At 40.1% G+C, this 20,390-nt stretch overlaps 1 protein-coding gene across 3 annotated transcripts; it reads left to right on the top strand.

Annotated features, from left to right (window-relative positions):
- The first annotated feature begins 575 nt into the window (after positions 1-575).
- Positions 576-19,883, top strand: TACC3 (transforming acidic coiled-coil containing protein 3). 3 transcript variants are annotated; one of them, XM_032187248.1, is made up of 16 exons: positions 576-634; positions 4,032-4,212; positions 4,360-4,505; positions 6,928-7,971; positions 9,147-9,240; positions 9,694-9,886; positions 10,575-10,627; positions 11,479-11,618; positions 11,707-11,818; positions 12,538-12,690; positions 15,890-15,966; positions 16,047-16,090; positions 17,000-17,160; positions 17,970-18,076; positions 18,289-18,409; positions 19,708-19,883. In XM_032187248.1, exons 2-16 carry the CDS (start codon positions 4,033-4,035, stop codon positions 19,774-19,776), a joined length of 2,694 nt encoding a protein of 897 aa, XP_032043139.1. In that variant the 5' UTR covers positions 576-634; position 4,032; the 3' UTR covers positions 19,777-19,883. The 3 variants fall into 3 exon arrangements, with proteins under 3 accessions (XP_032043139.1, XP_032043140.1, XP_032043141.1); XM_032187249.1 differs by lacking the exons at positions 576-634; positions 4,032-4,212; positions 4,360-4,505 and adding an exon at positions 5,856-5,912; XM_032187250.1 differs by lacking the exons at positions 576-634; positions 4,032-4,212; positions 4,360-4,505 and adding an exon at positions 5,925-6,187.
- Positions 19,884-20,390: the final 507 nt, after the last annotated feature.

Raw genomic sequence — 20,390 nt, 5'->3', positions numbered from 1 at the left:
CACAGGCAGGCACCTGCCTGAGTCCATAAATATCTCTATGGGCTTTCAGTGCTTTGCAGCAGCCCTCTTAGCTCACTTCCTTCTGCTGCAAGAGGGTTTTGGCTATTAAAATGTTGATTTTGTAAAATGTCACACCAAAAAGTGGAGTTATTTAGCACAGGATTTACAGGATTTACGGACTCGAGTCTTTGCCCCCCAAATACACTTCAGTCCTGTGGGGGCCGAGCTTGGGGTGCCAGTAACACCACAAATTTCTCCAGAATAGCACTAAACACGGGGTTTTCTCCCCCCAAGAGCCAGCAGGTGCTTGGCCTAGCGAGAAGCGGGGCTGAGCCATTCAGCCATAACAGAGCGCCGCAAAACTACAATTCCCAGCATGCCTCACGCGGCAACACCCCCTTCCGAGGCGCCCTATTGGCGCGCCGCCCCTCTATCCCCGCCCCACCTGGCAGCGCTCTTTTCCTATTGGCTAAAGCGTTGTGAATGCCGCTTCCCATTCGCCGGTTGGAGCCGCCGTTGAAATTTGAAATCCTGAGGCGGCGGAGGTGGTGGCGGCTGTGGCGGAGGGGGGTTGGTGCCTGCTGGGTCCCGCTGGACGCGCTGAGGGGGCTCGGGCCCGGGTCGCTGCCGGCAGGTAAGGGCTGAGGGGGTTCCTTGGTGTGCTTTGGGGGGCGCTTGGGGGCCCCTTTGTGGTTTTTCGGGGGGCTTGGGAGGGTTTTGTGGGTGTGTGTGGGGTCTTGTGAGGGGGTCTGTGGGGTTGGGGCCCAGAGGCAGGGCTCAGGGGGCGGCGGGGGGCTCGGGAAGGGCTTGGGGTCGTCCTTGGGGTCGTCCTTGGGTCTTGGGGGCGATGTAGGGGGGTCTCTGGGGAGTGGGGGTGAGGTGAGGGGGTACGGGTTTGGCTCAGTGGGATTGGGGTCCCCAGGGAGCTGGGGGGGCTCGGTCAACAGAGATGCGCTTTTCTAGGTCGCTGAGGCCGCTTTTTGGTCCCCCATAAAGAAGGGAGGACGAGGGGGCTGGCTGCTGCCCCCCACGGTTGTTCTGGGCTGGGGCTGATATGAATTCTCCCTCAAACGGTTTGGGAGTCGGGTGGCCTCTGTGGTCAGAGGCAGGCCACGACTGTGAAGGAGGCTGTTAACGGGAAAAGTCATCGCTCGTTCTGAGCTGAGGTGTTTGTGGTAGAAAGGAAAAACTTTTTGAGGAAAGTTCAAGTGAGCTGGGCCTGTTTAGCCTAGAGAAGAGGGTACTGAGAAGGGATCTCACCAATCTCTACAAGTACCTGAGGGGGCCATCTGAAGAGGATGGGGCCAAGCTCTTCTCAGTGGTGGCCAGTGATAGAACGGTGGTTAACGGGTGTAAATTGAACCACAGGAGGCTTCATTGCCATATGAGGGAGAGCTTCTTTATGGTTTGGATGACAGAGCACTGGAACGGGCTGCCCAGAGAGGTTGTGGAGTCTCCTTCTTTGGAGATGCTCAGAATCGGCCTGGATGTGGTCCTGTGCAGCATGCTTTATGTGATCCTGCTTGAGCAGGACTAATGATCTCTGGAGGTCCCTTCTAACCTCAATCATTCTGTGAAAAGATAACTGTCAGCTCTGTGGGGAAACACAGCAGCACGTGCCTTGGGTCACTTAGTGATGTGTGAGCTGCAGTTAACATGTGAAAACCAGCCCAAAATACCAGGCGTGAATGTTGGTTGTAATGTGTCACTCTGTCTGGGGTGAGTGCTCTGCATCTTAGCTGCTGGAGGGCTTCAAAAGGATAAATAAGTAGGAAAAAATTGCTTTTGCTTTGTGTGCTCAGTGCAGGCATTTGAGACCACACTGGTGTATTGGGTGTTGTGCCTCTGTGACTGGTAGTACCTAACAGGTAGCTGCTAGGAAGCCCTCAATTTATAAATTGGATTCACTTGTTGTCACCAGACTTATGTTCTCAAATTCGGAATGGAAGACTGCTGCTTGTACATAAATAAATATTCTTCAGAAACACGAAGCAGTTTCATTTTGGGATCTCTGAGTGGCCATAGTGGGGGAAAACTTGTCTTTCACAACCCCTACTTGCATGAGTTGGCTACTGACCACCTCAAACAATGTCATTTTTTTTTTTTACTTAAATATTTTAAATAAATGCAGAATTTGACTTCTAGACTTAATATCTAAAAGTCTGGACAAAAATACACACGTATATGGGGTCAATTTGTTAGCCATTTTAGTGATCTGAATCTGGTGCATGTGTAGCTGAATAACAAGCCTGAAGTCTTCAGGTGAGCATCCCATGCTTATGGAGCTTGTTTTAAAGGTGCTGCCAACTTCATCACATCTTAGGCTTTGTTTCTAAACTGATTGCACAAAATAACTAAAGAATTGCTATCCCAATTTTAGCTTGCACTGAAGTGCTTTATTTCAAGTTCTACAGGTTAATGTAAAAATATTTTATGTAAAATAACTTGGGCTAAAGTATGAGTGTGGTGAAAGCTAAAGAAGGAATGAAGAAATAGCAAATAGAGGCGTACTTGGCATTGCTTCCATATCTGTTGTTTACATTCTATTGCTGATTAACACCCTGCTGTTGTCAGTCTCTCAGACAAAGAAGCTGAGCTTACTGGAGAGTAGGAAACGGACTTTCCCATAAGGATTATTGTAAGAGTGGGGAGATGAATATTCAAATTTCCATATTTAAGTCTCTGCATACAAGGGCAATGAGATTGAAAATGTGACAAAGCTTTCAGTGTGAGTGTTCTTGTTACCTCTTTACGAAAATTAAAATGATCATTTGGAGTCTCCCTCTGCTAATTTTGTTGACTGCATGATGGAGGGTGAAGAAAGCAGCTGATGGTCAGCTGTTTGTTCAAATCAAGCTTTTGAGATAACTTGGAATGGTTATCCAGTGCAGAAAGCCAACATCTCTGCTTGATGATCCTGGTTATCTTGCATAAGTGCTGTCTGATGCCTTCTAATTTCAATTCCTATGAAAGAAATCACTTTGTCAGAGGCCTGGCAGATAGCTGAGCTATCCTTGGTGGACAATGGTTATGCCTAGATCTTGCTTAAAATGCTTCTTGTGCTCTGGTCCTTTTTGGTTGTTTCTGTTTGCTCAGTAGCAACACTGAGCATTGTTGCTTTAATGTTTAAAAACAGAGGAGACTCCAATGGGAATTAGAAGTAGACTGAGTTCAAGTACATAGAACATGTTGGCTTGCCTGGGATACTTGAAGTGTTCTTTTTGTATTTCTAACTTATTTTCATCTTTGATCTTAGATGTTGTGGAAATTTTAGTTTCAAGTCTTTCACATTTTAAATATTAGTAAAATTAGACAAGCCTGTATGGTCTAGTGAAGCTTTGTGCATGTCTTAAAAGCAATATTTCATAAATATCTATTTATTACTTTTTTTTTTAGATTTACATACTAGTAATGTCTATACAACAAAGAATTCTTAAGTATATGTGCTTCACAAAAGCAGCATGTGTTCAGACAGTGCTGGAAAAAGCTGAATAATTGTATTCAGGACTCTGATCCTAAACACACCCTAACTAAACACATTTGTGTTTTGCTGATATACAATGTAGAAATGAGACCATGTGAATAAAATAGAGGAATGATTGTCATCTGCCCCTTGCAAAAGCTGTAATTTTGCTTAGCTGGATGCCCTATTACAAGAGACATGACTGCATGTCACTGCTGGTTTTAAGGGGCTGAGAATGAAGAAACTTGCAAATGATAGAGCTCCTTCTAAAGTATGGGCAGCTTAATTAGTAGGGTAGTATGTTAACTGGAAAGCATAATATTAGCAATTAACTGCCTAGACCACTAGCAAAAGCAGAGGGGCTGGACAAATGCTGCATTTAGATGCTTTCATAGTCTCGAGGTACCTTTTCATGTCAGGATTTTGAATGCTTTTAAGGCTGCTTTTGAAGCTTTTTTTTTTTTTTTGCTAGCCAGTGTCAGGCTTCCAACTTCAGTTATCTGAAAGTGCATCTGGCTGACCACACCCTCTCATTCATGCAGTGATGTTGTATGTGTTGATATCCTAGAATGAGTCTGCAGATTTTAAATGCAGAAAATGGAGAAAATGGAGAAAACATCAGTGATGATCTAACAGCGGAAGACTGTGGTTTTTGCTTCGCACCACCGGAACCTACAGGAAGACCTTCCATTCTGCGCCTGTCCCAGAAAGAAAACCTGCCACCAAAAAGCGTGGCAAAAGCTATGAAGGTAGAGTTTTGCTTTCATATTGGTTATGTTCTTCTTCCTCCTATGATCTACGCTACTGAACGCGTATGCTGTTTGGAGCTTGAAGATGTTCTGGTGTTCATGTTCTTTTTTTCCTTTCCCCTGCTCACCCCTGTCCCTTTCTTAAAGGTAACCTTTCAAACTCCTCTAAGAGATCCTCAGACTCGAAAAATCTTGAGTCCTACCATGACGGACAAACTTGAGTCTACTTTCACACTTGATGATTGCAGTGAAGCCTTTCAGGATGATCTTTTATCTGCACCCGTCAGTATTGAGTAAGTAGAGTATTCACTGCTAGCAGCATTAGCAATGGGGGACATCTGCAAGCTAATTTTCCCCTTTTTAAACCTGTATATTTAAACTGTAATACAATATTTTGTAACGAGATGGAAACAGTAAAAAATAATGCTGACTTGATACATAAACTTCTTTCAAAGATAACTGTTACTACTTTTAAGAAAGCCTTCTTGTGGTTTGTAATATTGAATATTGAACTACATTTTTAATTCCTTTACTAACTGATTTCCTTCAGATGACTATAATAAGATATATTTCTTAGTGTATTTACTAGTAAGCATAAATAATTTAAAAGTACTTTAGGCAGAGAATGTGAAACTGCTTCCTATGGTAAGGTTTTCATGCGAGGCTATGACTATTCTGAAGTTAATCAAGCCTTAAAACTCCATCTTTATGTTAGGTACTGCTTTATCTCTTTAGGCTTTCTCCTTAGGATACGTTTTCTGGAGGGTTAGCTTGAATTGCCACCTTGAGCCAGTGAGTGTTAAGATTAAAGGAAATCTAATAACACAGGGAATATCATGTCAATTCCAAGTAAGAACAGTCTAGCAGCCTGGGTCTTAAGGAGCCTGGTGGCACCTGTCTAGAGAAGAGCACAAGGTTTGCAATGTTACAGTTTAGGGTTTTGTAACCTCTCCTTTACTACAAGTGTTGTTATAATGGTATAATGATAAAATATCTAAATAGGCAAGCCTCAATGCATATTTTTCTTACTGAATTTTTCAGCCCCTTCTTAAACTTCTGCAAACATCTGGTGTCTACAGTGCCCAGTGACAAGAAGTCTCAGATCTTAACTTTTGTCTTCTGTGAGGAAGTACATCCTTTTGTTTTCAGCTACTCTATAGTATTCATTTGATCCCAATTCTTGTGTTTGGGACAGGGAGAAGAGAGAAAGATTGAATGCTTACATGTTCATTAAACATTTAGGTTTGCTTCAGCCGTTAATTTGTATGTAATCTTCAGTTGAGAAAAGTACATCTGAGCAAACCACCTCAATTCTTAAGTAACTTAATTGTGTTTATGCCTCAAACTTATTGCTTAAATGAAAATTTGGTACATACATGGCTCAGTTCAGTTAAAAAGGCTAGCACCAAACTGGCTTTAGTTAGGGGGATGAGTGTGTGTCAAGATACCACTTTGGCTGTGCATATCTTTTCTACATTTAAAATATAAGAATCTGCTTGCAGCAAACAAGCTAAAGGAGTGGGTCTTGCTGAAAGAGGTCACTTTTGACTAGTTTCTGAATAAATTAAGCAAAGTTTCAAGCAGGTGTCTTGCTCTGGGCTGGCATTTATTAGGTTAAGCACTGAAGGAGAATGGGAGGGGCCTGAGCAGTTGAACAAGTCTGGGGCTGAACTATAGCAGGGAAGAGGCGCTCCAACCCGGTGAGAAGAACTTCCTGAACTCTATCTCCTGCCTTTGCTTTCAGGCTTATCAAAGTGGTATTTTTATTGACAGGCTTTTAATCATGTCCTGCTCTACAGCAGATATGATTGGCACATAGAAATAGCTACTTTGAGCAGGGACAAAACAATGGGAGGAAATCCTGTTTCAGGAAGTAATGGCTTAACTCTCTGTAGTCTGAGGCAAAGCCTCAGAAGTTAAGTCAAGTTTGGGGAACTAACGTGGAGAGCAATGACTTGTAGACTACCAACCAGTAGTGAGTACACAAACTCATTCTTTAACCTGTTTCTTCTGCTGGAGAGTCTTATGTTTTACTTACTGGAGAAGTATTTGCTTGTATACTGCTTTGCTCTTCAGCTCTTGTTTTGTATTGAGTTCAGAGTGCCTGAAATGTAGGATCTGTTTTTGACATATAGGCCTCTGCAGATGATATCCTGGTGGATACTTGCACCGGGGGGAAGGGGGGGGAAATCTGTTGGTGACCAGACAGAGCATTGACTAGAATGGGAGAACCTGAATCATAATTTAGTTTAGTCTGTCTTGTGACTTGGTCATGACTCATGGATGAAATTACACAAAAATGCACCACTTGTTGTGCCTTTCCTCAGACTCCTTGTTGTTAATAACTTCCTAAGCAACGTGTATTTCACACTGCTTAGTGACAGAGAAATGTCTGTAAGTTGTAGTGAGTACAGGTCATCAGAGGTGACTGGTGTAAGGTAGCTGTGTGTAGAACTGATGGCTTAAGAATACTGAGTACCTTCGAAGATTGTTTTTTTCATGTAGTTTGTGTGTGCTAGCTCGTGATTTTAGACTACTTAGGTAGCATCTGGATTTTTGCTTTTAGGGCATTCTTTTGCTATCAGCTGCTCTCATTATACCACCAATTTTTATTATCTGAAGAAAGCTACTTAAGCAAATAGCATTTCACATCATATTTAAAGAGATATCTAAAAAATGGCTATATCATGTGTGATTTGACCTTTTTTAATGCAGCACGAGTCTTCAAAAGACTGAAGCTGAAGCAAGTAATACAGAGATAAATACGCAAATGCCAGAGAAAGTCAGTGCTGCTCCTTTCCCAGATGATGAGATGCCAGTGAAGAGCCGAGGTTCCTACAATATTGATTTTGATAACTTAAATGACATCAATCCCTTTCAGAGTTCAATGCAGCTTCAGAACTCTCCTGGAAATCTGCAAAAATCTCCTGTAAGAGTATCTAGCAGCTCTGGGAAAACTTCTGAAAAAAGTAGTAATTCTCTTCCACTGGATAGTACAGCTTCTTCAGCTATAGCAAGTACTGAGCACCCAAGTGAAGAGGAGAATACTTTTTTTGCTGGAAAAGAATCTGTTTTGACAGAGTTGGAGTCTAACAAACCCAAGCTGTCCCCAAAACAAACTATCAGTGACTCTGTGCAGGAGTCAACTTCCACAGAAGTAAACCAAGCTGGTAAATCTGGCAATCTGGGTCCTCGTAGCTCTGATGTAACTGATTCTTCTAAAACTGGGGAATCAAAGCTTCAGAATGTTTCAGTAGCAGAAAAAGCTTCTGCAGAAGAGTTGAAGCCTCTGGAAGAACCTGCTGTCTCTAAAAGGGAACCCTCAGAAAAGCCTGGTGTCCCCAAAGCCGGACCAGTAAAACTGGAATTTGACTTTGATAATACCAGTGCTAGAAAACCACCGCCGAAGAAACTAGGTAAAAGGCCTGGTATTAAACCACCTTCCAAAAAAATTCCGACTACCAAAACAAAGCCAGAGAATACTGAAGTGCAAAATAAAAGTAATGTGGAAGATGAAATTCCTGTTCCAAAAGCATCTTATAAGTTTGACTGGGACAAACTTGATGATCCAAACTTCAATCCCTTTGGAGGAGGCTCTAAAATTTCCACCTCACCCAAGTGCTCTGAACCTAGCTCTCAGAAAGCTGACCTGCAGGAGGAGCTGGATCACACCTCACCAAGAAAGGAGCCTCTTCCAGTGGAGCAGGATAACAGACCAATTACTGGTGAAATTCTTGAGAAAAAAGAACCCAGAAGCCCGTAAGTAAATCTGTATAACTGAAAGTAGAAGGGCCTTGAACTCGTGTGAGGAAAAAGTAGTTAAATGGTATCTATCTAATAATAATTAGACTCCTACACCTCCTTGACTTTCTTCCTCCAAGGCTGGCTGGCTTATATTGCACATGGTAACCTTTAACACAACATGTTGCAGCAGCTAAGATTTCACTGGAGAAACCATGGCTAGCTCTTGGCAAAATGTATCTTTAAATTTGGAGGAAGGGAAGGGGGCAGACTTACATGGGAAGAGCATTAATGCCTTGGTCAAGTAGCTCTTTACCTACTCCAAGATGAAAGTGAAGTGTGAAATATCAGGTAACTACTATCTTTCAGTAAACAGGTAAATAGGCAGTGTTGCATATCAGGTACTACATGGAAGAACTAGGCAGTTCTGTTCTATACTTAGTGTCTTGGCTGAACTCAGAGGTGCTGTTTCTGCCTTGCATTTTCTTGGTATCTGAATGCTATCTCCCATAAAAATGCTGGTTATGAAAGTTCTGTTTTTTTGGCACCAGATGAAGCAAGCTTCTCCTACTTGGGAATGGGAGATAATGTGTTGCCTTTTCTTGGAAGTGTAACTATTAAAATGTCAGCATTACAATAGGCAGCCAGGAACAAACCTGAAGGAGACTGCCAGGAGATGCTGATTTAACAGAAATGTTTGCTCTCCCAGTGTACTGTAATCAGCTACTATTTACCAAAGGGGAAAGTTATGCTGTCAGCATTAACTGAAGTATTGGACCTCTCTAATGAAGTTCTATGGCTTACACCAAGAATCACAGTGTTATTTTGGTGGAAAGAGCAGCCTGCTTGTAATTCTGCTCTTAATTAAACAAAAGCCTATCTTTAGTTTAAAAATGTTGGGCTGCTCAAATGGAAATGAGAAGGGTGTTAAGTGAACAGGAACAAGTAATACTGTTGTGATTTTTCTGCTTCCCATATAGCACTGCTTCTGGTGGAGGTAGAGCTTTGTCATTTAAGTTGTGACCAGGCAAGATGGAGAATTTACATCCTCATCTTCCTTGAAGCTTCCTGTACTTTGCAGTAGAAGCGCTCAAATAAGCTTATTTATTCAGTGCTTCAGTATATCTCATATAGGTAAAATTCAGAACTGTCTGTGACTGGGATTTTGACTTTTCCCTCCTCTTCCCACCAAGGGAGATCGGCAAACAGAATGTGGTAGAAGACAAGCCAAGAATGCAAGAAACGCCAGGAGTTCAAGAAGCTGAACTTCCAGAAGCACCGGCAATGGTAAGGTATAGAAAAGATAGCCAGCTTTTACCAAGTTGTTCCTTGGAACAAAGTTCTTTGCAACTTAACCTTGTCAGACCCATGTTTGATAATTTATCCAAGAAATAGTTTTTTTTTTTTTTTTAATGAAGCTTCAGCAGTTCTAGAGTAAATGTAAACTGTGTCGACTTGTCTTTTGAAGGTAACATCAGAGACAGACAATTGGTGTCTTGGTATGTGGTATCATTTTTGATCAGCAGTTGCGTACGAGGACAAACACAAGGGTGTGGATTCTTAAAAAGTGACTCCTGTACTTAGTGTTGGTACTGTTTAGTTTCCCAGTCTGAATTACTGAGGCTTATTATCCTGGTTGCACAGCTAATTTGTGCCAAACCAATTTGATTATTAGTGACTTTCATATTGCATTTAAATTGTTGTTTTAAACAATAAAAAGGATTGTTTTTTTCTTTTCAGGAGAAGCAAATAAACCCATCTAAAGTGTCTCCAGCTAATACCCCATCTCACGATAATTTAGTTTCTGCTGACAGTGGGAAAAGGTCAACGCCTGCAGAAGAAACTAAACCTAGCTCACACAAAACTGAAATAACAGCAGATGAGCAGACAGCAAGCACTGAAGCTGAAGAGTTCTTCAGACCATCAGCAGAAGGTAAGGATACTCCTTCACAGTAAAATGGAAAGATATTGTTATAGTAACTTCTGTGCATGTATTTCTTTTCAGTTTTAGTACTGATTTTAGCTTTTATTATCTTCCATTTCCTTCTTCTGGAAGGATTGTTGGGGGGAAAAAAAGCCCAACACAATAACTAGCAGGGTGGGAAATGTACCTGAGCTTACTTCTAACTTTTTCTGTATTAATAGGTTAAGCTAAATTGAAATAGCTGGCTATCAGCCATCAGCTGCTTGTGAAGATGAAACTTGGGCTTGTGTAGAAATAATTTATTTGGGGCTTCAGTGGCAGCTTTTTTTTTAAGAAGAAAACCTCTGCCCTTAAAATCACTTCTGGTATTAAGGGGTTTCTAAAGGGAGAACACTGGAGCTATACAACTACCTGTAATTGTGAGTCTTGAGGGTAACTGCAAGCCCCCAGCACTGCTTGAATAGTCGCTGCTTATTGCTATATGGATGGTCATTCATACATTTTAGAGCTCTTTGCCTGATTTTCATTTTATTTCTTTTTGAGATAAAAAGTGCAATATCTTTTAGTAGATGGAAAATGAGCTCATGAGATAGGAGCACAAACTTATTGACTGTATACACCAGCATAGCTGTAGATGCTTCACTGTGAGATAGCAATGAAGATGCAATATTATCATATCATATCACTTCTTTTCCAGTTCTAGGAATGGGCAATGAAATAGACTATCTGGAGCAGTTTGGAACTTCATCAGTAAGTATTGTATTGAAATGCTTTGTTTGCCTCCCTGGCTGGGTGAAAAGGAAGCCATGAAGCCTTAAATGTTTTTGTGAAGTAACTTGACTTTGAACTTGCTTACAGAAATACAGGTTTATTTCATAGGAATGTGTCAATAAGGCATGGTGAGGAGGAGGGAATATAGTTATAAACAATTCTGCAAAGAATCAGGTGTCCTATGCTTCCAGTTTGGAGAGTTTGCCAGTTTTCTTACAGTGGTGAAGTTCGGATGGATGACATTTCCCCTCTCTGCCAAAATGGCAAGAACAGCATGCTTTGAAAGTGCAGGATCATTGTTTTGAAAAGATTTTTTTAAGCCCTTCCGTTTCATGGGCTGTTTCAGGAAATGTTTCAGGAAATCTGACTCTGAATTGGCTATGTCATGTTTCAATCAGTTCAGCTCAGTTGTTTTTTTCTCCCGCTTTGGGCTGGAGTGGGAGTGGCTTTGAGTATAGAGTGAATATACTGAAATTAAACTTGGTTTTTAGTCATACTGTGTTTGTCCTTATTTTTATGTGAGTAAAAACAAAAGATAAGACTATGGATTCAGTTTACAGTACCATCTTTCAGTGTCTTTGCTGGTTTTGAATAGTTAGTAAAAGTTTGTCCTTTTGGCTCTATCTGTGAGCAGAGGACTGTTCACTTGATGTTACATAAGGACTTCAGAACTCGGTGCCCACAAGCTTATGTATTTTTCTCCTGAGAACAATACTCTGGCCACAGAAGAATAGGCTCACCCTCTCTCCAGAGGGTTATTTGTGTGGGGGTTTGCGTGTGTGTTATTCTATGAAGCAGCAAATCTACCAGTTTATGCCTCTTCCCCTCAGTTCAAAGAGTCTGCTTTGAGGAAACAATCTCTGTATTTGAAGTTTGACCCTCTGCTGAGAGACAGTCCAAGAAAACCAATTTTTGGCACTATTGAGACAAGTACAAGTATCATGACTGCAACTGCTCCACCACGGTATGGGTAGGTATTGATTTAATCCAGACTGTAGTATGTGGTGGTATAAGGAAAGGCAGCGCTGGAATATTATGTTGTGTTTGTTTGTTTTTAGCCCTGTTTCTGATCTAAGCAAACTGCTTGAGGAAGCTGAAAAGCCTGCAGTGAGTCTTCAAAATGAAGAGAAACCAAAAGGACTAGATCTTCTAGGAACATTTACAACTTCTGTAAGGATGTCTGGAGTGATACTGGGTTTCATGTCTTTATTTTGGGGAAGCGATCAGCCAGAATCTGGAGTTAAGACTTACACAGCTTTTAAAGATTGCAGAATATTTGAGGCTTATTTTAATTGTTGTCCTAGAAAGGTTGGTTAACTACTCATATCAAAGCTGAACTTTTGGATGGACTTAATTTTCTTGTATTACAAATCTTTTTTTGTGGAAACTGATGGCATTGCACATGGTCTAGGAGAATTTGAACTGTTTTTAAAAACTGCTTTAATCAAGCAATCTTTTTTCATACAGCTGAAGCCACAAAAATAAGACAAACTTCTATTTTAATTGCAGTGCTGAGATGAAAAGCACTTTTTGATTAAACTTGATGCCATACAGTGTAAGCTTCAGAGCAATGAACACCCTTATATGAACAGATCTGCACACAGTAACTCATCCTGAAAAGGTGTTCTGTTTATTCATAGGGAATAGTATGGTGTCATAACCATCAGAAACACAGCAGATAATTGGAGGATAGCACTCTGTTACACCTCAGATAACAATGTAGCTTTATAAAATACCTACAAGATAAGAAAGCCATGGTAATTAAGTTATGGAGGTATTTAGGGGGGCTTCTTATTGGGATATATTCATTTACACTGAATAATCTATCAACAGTTAATGATTGCATAAAAAAGTCAGAATCACTTAACTCAACTTTTACTTCCTCACAGGACACAGATTCCTTAATCCCAGACTCCTTCACTAGTGACATTTCTCCACTCCATTCTGCTGCTTCCACAGATGCTGCGGTGGATGCTATTATAGATGTACTAAAATATAGCCAAAAAGACATGGATGCAGCTGTTGAACTGGTTAAAAGAGAGGTATGGTGACACTTGACTCTGCATAGCCTTGAAAATTGTTTTTGTTTAGATTGTGTTGTAGAGTTCCATGCTTGGCAATTCTGTCAGTCATACTAGACATAAACATCTCATCTCCAAAAGTTTGTTGTGTTCTTGATAGGAACAATAGGTGTAGAACTCTGAAGAGCTGATATCTAAGGAAATATGTGAAACTTCACTTTTAGTTGGGTTCTGCCTTAGAACCGATGCATATTAAAAAGCATTCTTGATCAGATTTGGGGCTTGATAACAGTTATCAAAATTTTTTTTTAAACTACCCAGGAAATACCTATTCTTACCAGTGGGAAGGAGGGGCTGCGTTTTATATAACTATTCCAGTAAAGCAAGATAAATCTGTAATGTCAATTCAGTGTGGTGATAACTTTTTTTTTTTTTTTTGTGGAATAGGGAGGCATGTCAGTATGTCCAGCAACTAAAATAAGTGCTGGGGAGATCCAGAGCTCCCTCTGGACTAACATTAGTTGGGAGGGGCAGAAAGAGTCAATGGGATTTTAAACATTGACTCACAGAGTGGCTGAGGTTGGAAGGGCCCTCTGGAGGCTGTGTGGTCTGACTCCTGCTAAGGCATGGCCACCCAGAGCAGGTGGCCCAGGACTATGTCCAGGTGGCTTTTGAAGCCCTCCAAGGAGGGGAGCTCCACAACCTCTCCAGGCATCCTGCATGGTAAAAATAATGTTTCCTGATGTTCGGGAGGAACCTTTTGTGTTCTAGTTCTTGCCTGTTGCTTCTTGTCCTGTCGCTGGGCACTGCTGAAAAGAGCTTGGCTTCATCTTCTTTGCATCTTTCCTTCAGGTATATACAGACATGGATGAAATCCCCCTGAGCTCCTTCTTTTTCCATGCTGAACAGTCTCAGCTCTCCTCGTAGGATAGGTGCTCCAGGCCTTTCACTATTTTGGTGGACCTCTGGACTCTTTTCAGTGCTGGGGGACCCAGAACTAGACCCAGCACTCCAGGTGCAGCCTCACCAGTGCCGAGTTAGAGAAAGATTGCGAGAGGAAGGATTGCCTTTTTCCCTGCTGCTGATACTTTGCCTGATGCATCCAAGAATAGTTAGCCTTCTTAAGAGCAAGGGCGTGTTGCTGGTTCGTTTTCAAATTGGTGTCCACCAGGATTCCTAGATCCTTTTCTGCAAAGCTGCCTTCTAGTTGGGTGCCTCCCAGCATGTGTTGGTGCCATTTGTTCCTCCTGAGGTGCAGGACTTCGTACGTCTCTAGTGTGTTGAGGTCCTTCTAGATGACAGCATGACCCTCTGGTGAATGGGTCACTCCCTTTTGCCTCATCTGTGAACTCATTGAGGGTGCACTCTACCCCCAGTCATCCAGATTGTTAATGAAAAAGGTAAATAGGACTGGACCAAGTATTGATGCCTGAGGCACTTCCCTCATTATCTTCTGTAACTAAATCACTACAGAAATTGCTTTTGAAACCCCACCTTCTCCCTGATGCCAAAAGAATAGTGTATTCGCTCACTTTAAAAAATCTGGATACTTAATTTATTATAGCTTTTGGATTATGTGAATTCATGAATACTGAATATTGTAAGAGAAGGACTGAAGCACCAGTTCCCATAAAGCTAGTTTTCACTTCAAAATTAACTGCAGAAGAAAAGCATTCTAAATTCCAAGTGAATATGGCAACCAGTAAATTCCCTTGGTGAAGGTGACCTGCAGCCTATTGCTGCTTTACAGTTCTTTTCTTTTTTAGAGTATAAAAATACTACCTTTTCTGGGAGTGACTTTTACCCAGTATGTTGTCTAACACATGAAATGGGAAATGTGTGGCTCTGGCAGGGGTCACCTCTTAGTGCGCTGATCTGAAACAAAGAAGTTAGAAGAACAGGGAGCAAAGCTTATAATATCTTGAACATAATTCTTTGAAGTGAGATATTAGAGCACCATTTTAAACATGGAGAAATAGTTGCAGCAAGGCAGGTGTGACTGTTATACCAGCTATTGGGGCTCTTAAAAATGGATAGAAGTGCTCGGGTTTACTGTATTAACCTGAAAGCAAGATGGATCGAATTTACGATTTTTGTGAAACACCTCAAGCTGAGATGAGAAGGAGGGAAAATGTGTTTTCCTCCTGAGCAAATGTATCGTTTCATGAAAGCATGCTTTCTTGTCTGCTGAACCATTTCAGATGAGTTTGCTAATGAAAGCTTCTATCTTAACATGCTTCTGCTGTTTTAACACTTATTTCTAGCTTAACTATTATTGATGCCTTCTGCAGGCATACCTCTTGAGTTGAAATGTTCAGATTCTCCTTATTTTATATTCTTTTTCACTCATGACTTGCTTCCTGCCATCTGAAATACTACAGTACACTTAAAATGCATTTACTCTTAAAACTGCTTAAAAAAAAAACCAAAAAACAAACAAAAAACAGTGTACTGCAATGTACCATGCAACTTTGAGAGGAAGACAGCAATAATTAAGTGCACTTACCTTTTTCTGTTCAAATTTCACAGCTGTTTTGGGCCTTGTTCGATGTTCAAGGCCTCCCACACTGTGCAGTCAACTTATCAACATTATGGCTAGTAATAGAAATTCCAGGACAAAACTGAATTCCTGGGGTTTGCACAAACTATTTAGTATTAAGCAGTAAAAGCACTCTTTGCTGTTACTGTGAGCTCTGCTTTAATTAAACTGATGTGAAATAGTTACATTTATTTTTAAGATGACTGAGGTGTCTTAAATTTGGAAACATGTTAGGGAGTGAGTTGAGTATTGAATAAAGATGACTCCAAACAGCAAATTAATCTTGACCAGCTTAGTCTTTCAGTATTTACTGTCTGTCTTGTGTTATGATCAGTAGATGCGTGACTGACTTTATGATTTGTAAATAAAAAGGGAATATATGTCACCTGAGAGCATTACTGGCCAATGAGCAATGTGTAGGATGGATAAGAGCAAGCAAGTGGTGGACTTGCCAGCTGAGAGAATTTGGTAACGCTGGGAATTGTGCAGTTTGAGTTCTAGTTTTCACGTACATCTTACTTGACTCAAATTTGTAAAGAAATGTTTCACTTTGAACCTGTTAGGCAGTTAGAGTTTGAAATGGGGAAAATTAAGTATAACTAAGCTACCCTTTGGACCATTCCTAGTATCAAATCTTGTATCACTTCATGTGAAAGAGACATGTTTACTTTTCCCTGAAAGGTTGAAGAGAAACAGTTGGAGACTCTCGAATGGAAAAAGAAGTATGAAAAGCTTCATATGGAATACAAGGAAATGGGGTAAGTATCTCTTCTATGCCAGCTTATTTACTGCAGCTGCTTCTTCCATCTTATAGTCTAACTTTCTTTTCTTTTTATAGAAAAATAGTTGCTGAGTTTGAAGGTACAATAACCCAAATGATGGGTAAGTTCTGAATTTGCATTTGAAATTATTCTGGGGGCTGTGCTTAGCCTAAGGTTGCCAACTGAACTGTTTCACTTCTGATGTCATTAATGTTTCAAGTGCTTTGAGGGTGAATAAGGTTTCAGACAAGGTACTTAGAGGGTAACATTTCAATGAATATTCATATAGACATGGCTGTGTGTTGATTTAGTAGATAATAATGACATTGGGAGGCAAGCATGAGCACATCTAACATCCTCTGACACTCCAGTGGACTGTGAACTACCAGTTTATTAAAACTGGCAGATCCAGATGTCTGCAGCTTGCTTAACGGTTCATTATCTGGCCTTAATTAAGCAATGGGATGTCAGTAGGAGATCTTGCTGGACTGATCTGCCCTCTGCTTCCATCAAGTTTGTCTTCCTAACTTTTGAAGCACATTAAGTGAAGTTCTTGTTACATAGGTACATTGTCCTAGCTGAGAAGTGAATTAGCCAAATCTGTGCCTTGCTTAAATGTAGTTCCTTTTCAGGAAACTGAAGAGTATGCTGTGTCTTTTGTATGTATGCTTTTTTTAAAAGTAAGCCTATGGGAAATGTAGCTCAGGCGTGCTAGCGAAAAGTTGTCCTGGAAAGGTTTGCCAGGCTAGTTTGTCTTGTTATCCCAGTCTTCTCCAGTTATTCAACTATTGTGATAATCACAATCTTTAACAGCCTTGGGGTTAGTACAAGAGAATATGTAGCAAACTAAGAGAATACTACTACTTTACTAAAAGTAAAGATACAGCCTCCTTTTTGGAGGAGACATTATGCTATGAAAACATCTTTTCACAGTGTTATCTGGTGGGTTACTTGTCCATATTATAGATCTAGCTTTATACTAATTCAATAACAATCATTAATGTAACCCTGTTACCTCCGATTTCTTTAGAGGATGCTCAGAAGCAAAAGGAGCTTTCAAAGAAAGAAATGCAGAGGATGATGGAAGAGAAGCAACAAGTTATTTCAGATCTGAATTCTATGGAGAAATCTTTTTCTGAACTCTTTAAGAGATTTGAAAAACAGAAAGAAGTGCTGGAGGGTTACCATAAAGTAAGATGCTATAATGCAAATAATATTCTTCCAAGATAAATAAGACTTCCTTTCCTATTAGAGAAGATCATAAGTTATGCATTTCTAGAGCAGCCATTAATTAGCTAGTAGAGGCACAGCCTGTAAAACAAGTTGTCTGCTTTAAAGATTTAAAAATGTTCTATTATATTTAGTGGCTGGCTTAAAGTATGATAATGATCTTTCTGTTAGAAGCCAAAGGCTTTTCAAACAAAAATGAGCTGTTTCTTATTGTATGCATATTGGTTTTTCTGTTAATTATGAGGAACAAATCTATTGTAGCAACTTGTTGCATAAGGACAGCTTGTTTTCCCCTATGTAGCATTGAATGGGTACTGAAGAGGATTTTCTATTACAAGTCAAAATGATATACTTTACTGAATGTTCTCTAGCTTAAACTGGTGAAGTCAAACATACTCAGACTAGAAGAATGAAGTTAATGATGATCATAAGCTATGGTTTCTTATACAAAATGCTTAGACTTATTCAGCAGAAACCTATGCAGGACTTCATCTTGCATTCTTTCCATCCCTCTGCCCTGCTTTCCAAAGCCCTTTCCTTAGCACAGAGTTAAAGCATCACCTGGAGACAGTGAGTTGCTGAAGTCAGGAGTTGGAATTAGTAGGGAGACTTGGCACTTGTTTCATAGCTTATGTTACTTGGCAATTTTTCCTCTTACTCTGATTGGTAAATACTGTCACTTTGGTGTAGTTAAGTTGCTGACTTGTGCAAAGTCTTTCCATTTTACCAACTAGTACATAAAAAGCCAACTAAACTTCTTCCTGTGGCAGAATGAAGAGGCTTTGAAAAAATATGCTGAAGAATACCTGGCTAGAATTAAGAGAGAGGAACAGAGATATCAGGCACTAAAGGCACATGCTGAAGAAAAGCTGCATCAGTAAGTACCATGCCAAGAAGCCAAGTACTAAGAGTGAAATATGCAGTTTTCCCCAGTTGCTGTTAAATGGGGTTTGCTTATGCCAAAACCTGGCTTAAAGTATTGATTTTGGGGGGTTGATCTTCAAAGAATGAGAATCTAGTGTGATTCTATGAACAGTCATACTGTGCTGTTTGAATGTGATAGAAACATCCATTTTGCTTCAATTCCAGAGCAAATGAGGAAATTGCCCAAGTACGAAGCAAAGCTAAATCGGAGACTGCAGCACTCCAAGCCAGCCTCCGCAAAGAACAAATGAGGATCCAGTCTTTAGAGAGGAGCCTTGAACAAAAGGTTAGTCAAAATGCTGTGACTGAGTCTTTTTAATCTATTGCCTTAGACAAGCTGAAGAAATACCTTGCACCACTACTAGAAATAGTCCTAATAACTGCTGTTTTAGGTGACTGCTGTCCAGGTAGGTGTTGGGAAATAAGTACTGAAATTGAGTCTTGACATAATTGATGTGTGCCTTATCTGTATATAGATTTTTTTTTTTTTTGGAGCAAAAGGGCTTGTTCCCATAGATGGGTCACAGAAATGACCAATCGAGGCTGCTGTCTCAGGATGCTCTCTAAACTACTGAAGGAGTTAGTGTTTTGAAACTTAAACACATCCAAGAGCAGAATCTGGAAATGATCTTGAATAACTGTCTGATTCAGCTTGTTTGTAGACACATGATTTGTAAGCCATTAGCACTAGTCAAGCTGTTTTGTATTGGCTGAACTCTTTCAATATTGTTCAGGCCCTTAATCTTTATGAAACACTGCGATCAAATACACTTCATGGATGAAGTCTTGAAATGCTTTGTAAAGCCACATCAGTCTCCTTTGTTAGAACAAATAAATAGAAATATTTGAGGGTTGAAACATATATTGCTGGAAGTGCATGCTCTTAGTTCTACTGCATCGTGGTTGTACTTCTGCCAACACTGAAGACTCAAAAACAGATAATTCTGATTCATTCCTGCTGTTAAGAAAAAATATCCTGTATTTATGTCTTCACGGTTATGGCTAAGGTTTGAATAAATAAGTAAACAGTAGGCCTATAACTAGAAAGATGAGATGAGTCATTTAGCAGAGAACTATTTTTTTCCTGTTTAAGATTTGATTTTTCTTTTATTTTATGTTAGGAACTCTTATTAAAATGGTTTAACCACTCAAGCAATTAACACAAGCTGGAAACTACTACCACATGTTGGTAAAAGTACCGAAGCATCATCCCATGGAGATGTCTGTCTTGTGAAGTTTAAAATCCAAACCATTGCTATCATCTTGAATTTCAGTATACCTAACAAAATGACCTTGAGTCTGAAAAGTCTAAGTTTACCAAAATTTTTAGAAACAAATTGATCTATGGAAATCTGTTGAAGTAGAGAGAAATTGTAGTTAATTCTGCTTCACTTCCTGGGGCTCTTAAGGGGATCTACATGAGATCTACAAAGTAGACTGTCCCTTTTGAGTAAATTTCTGTAAGTCACTAGCATATAAATGGACTTTCTATTCCATGTTGGGAAATGTGGCTTATTGTGACTCAGCTTGCTACCTGTAGTATACCTTACATGTACCTGTAACTCTTCTTTTTTTCTTTAACAGGCTAAAGAAAATGATGAACTAACAAAAATCTGTGATGACTTGATTTTGAAGATGGAAAAAAATGCATAGCTTAATTGTTCTTGTAAATATTTCTAGTTTTTCTGACTTCCTGTCCCGTGTGTTCATTCAGTCTTTTAATTATGTATTGGGGGAAAAAATAAAACTTCACATTTGCACTCCTCTTGTATATTATTATCTCTTGTTGGAAATGTCAGTTTACCGATATGTTTATAAATACTGAAGTTCAATTTTCTCTTCTGGTATGTATCAATATATTGCCTACTTTCACATATGTCAGTGGAAGGAAAAACTTCTAATTGTCTTACCCTCAGTCTCTTCCCTGTGTGAGAACACCAAGATTCTGTGATGACCTGGCTGCTGATGAAGGTCAGCATTAAGGCCATGTCTGTCTTTCACTTCCTGCTGTGTCGTTTCAGTCAAAACTTTACAAAGTTAGAGGACTGTAGTTTTAAGCAGATTAGGTGTCACATCCTGTCAATGGTGACTTATGTTCCTTCTAAATAAGAGACGGTTGTGAATCTTGAGAAGACCTGATAGCTGTTTGCAGTAAACCAGGCCAATTACTGATCTTGAAAGTGAATACTGAGCAGAATATTGTATAGGAGTGTTTTGTACTTTATTTCCAAGCAGGGCTTGGCGGTGGGGGGGAAGAAGTTGTGGGA

This window comes from Aythya fuligula, chromosome 4, assembly GCF_009819795.1.
Source record: "Aythya fuligula isolate bAytFul2 chromosome 4, bAytFul2.pri, whole genome shotgun sequence".
Classification (NCBI taxonomy): Eukaryota; Metazoa; Chordata; class Aves; order Anseriformes; family Anatidae; genus Aythya; species Aythya fuligula.
The sequence above is the reverse complement of the archived record's forward strand: the minus strand, read 5'-3'. Positions and strand labels throughout refer to the sequence as shown.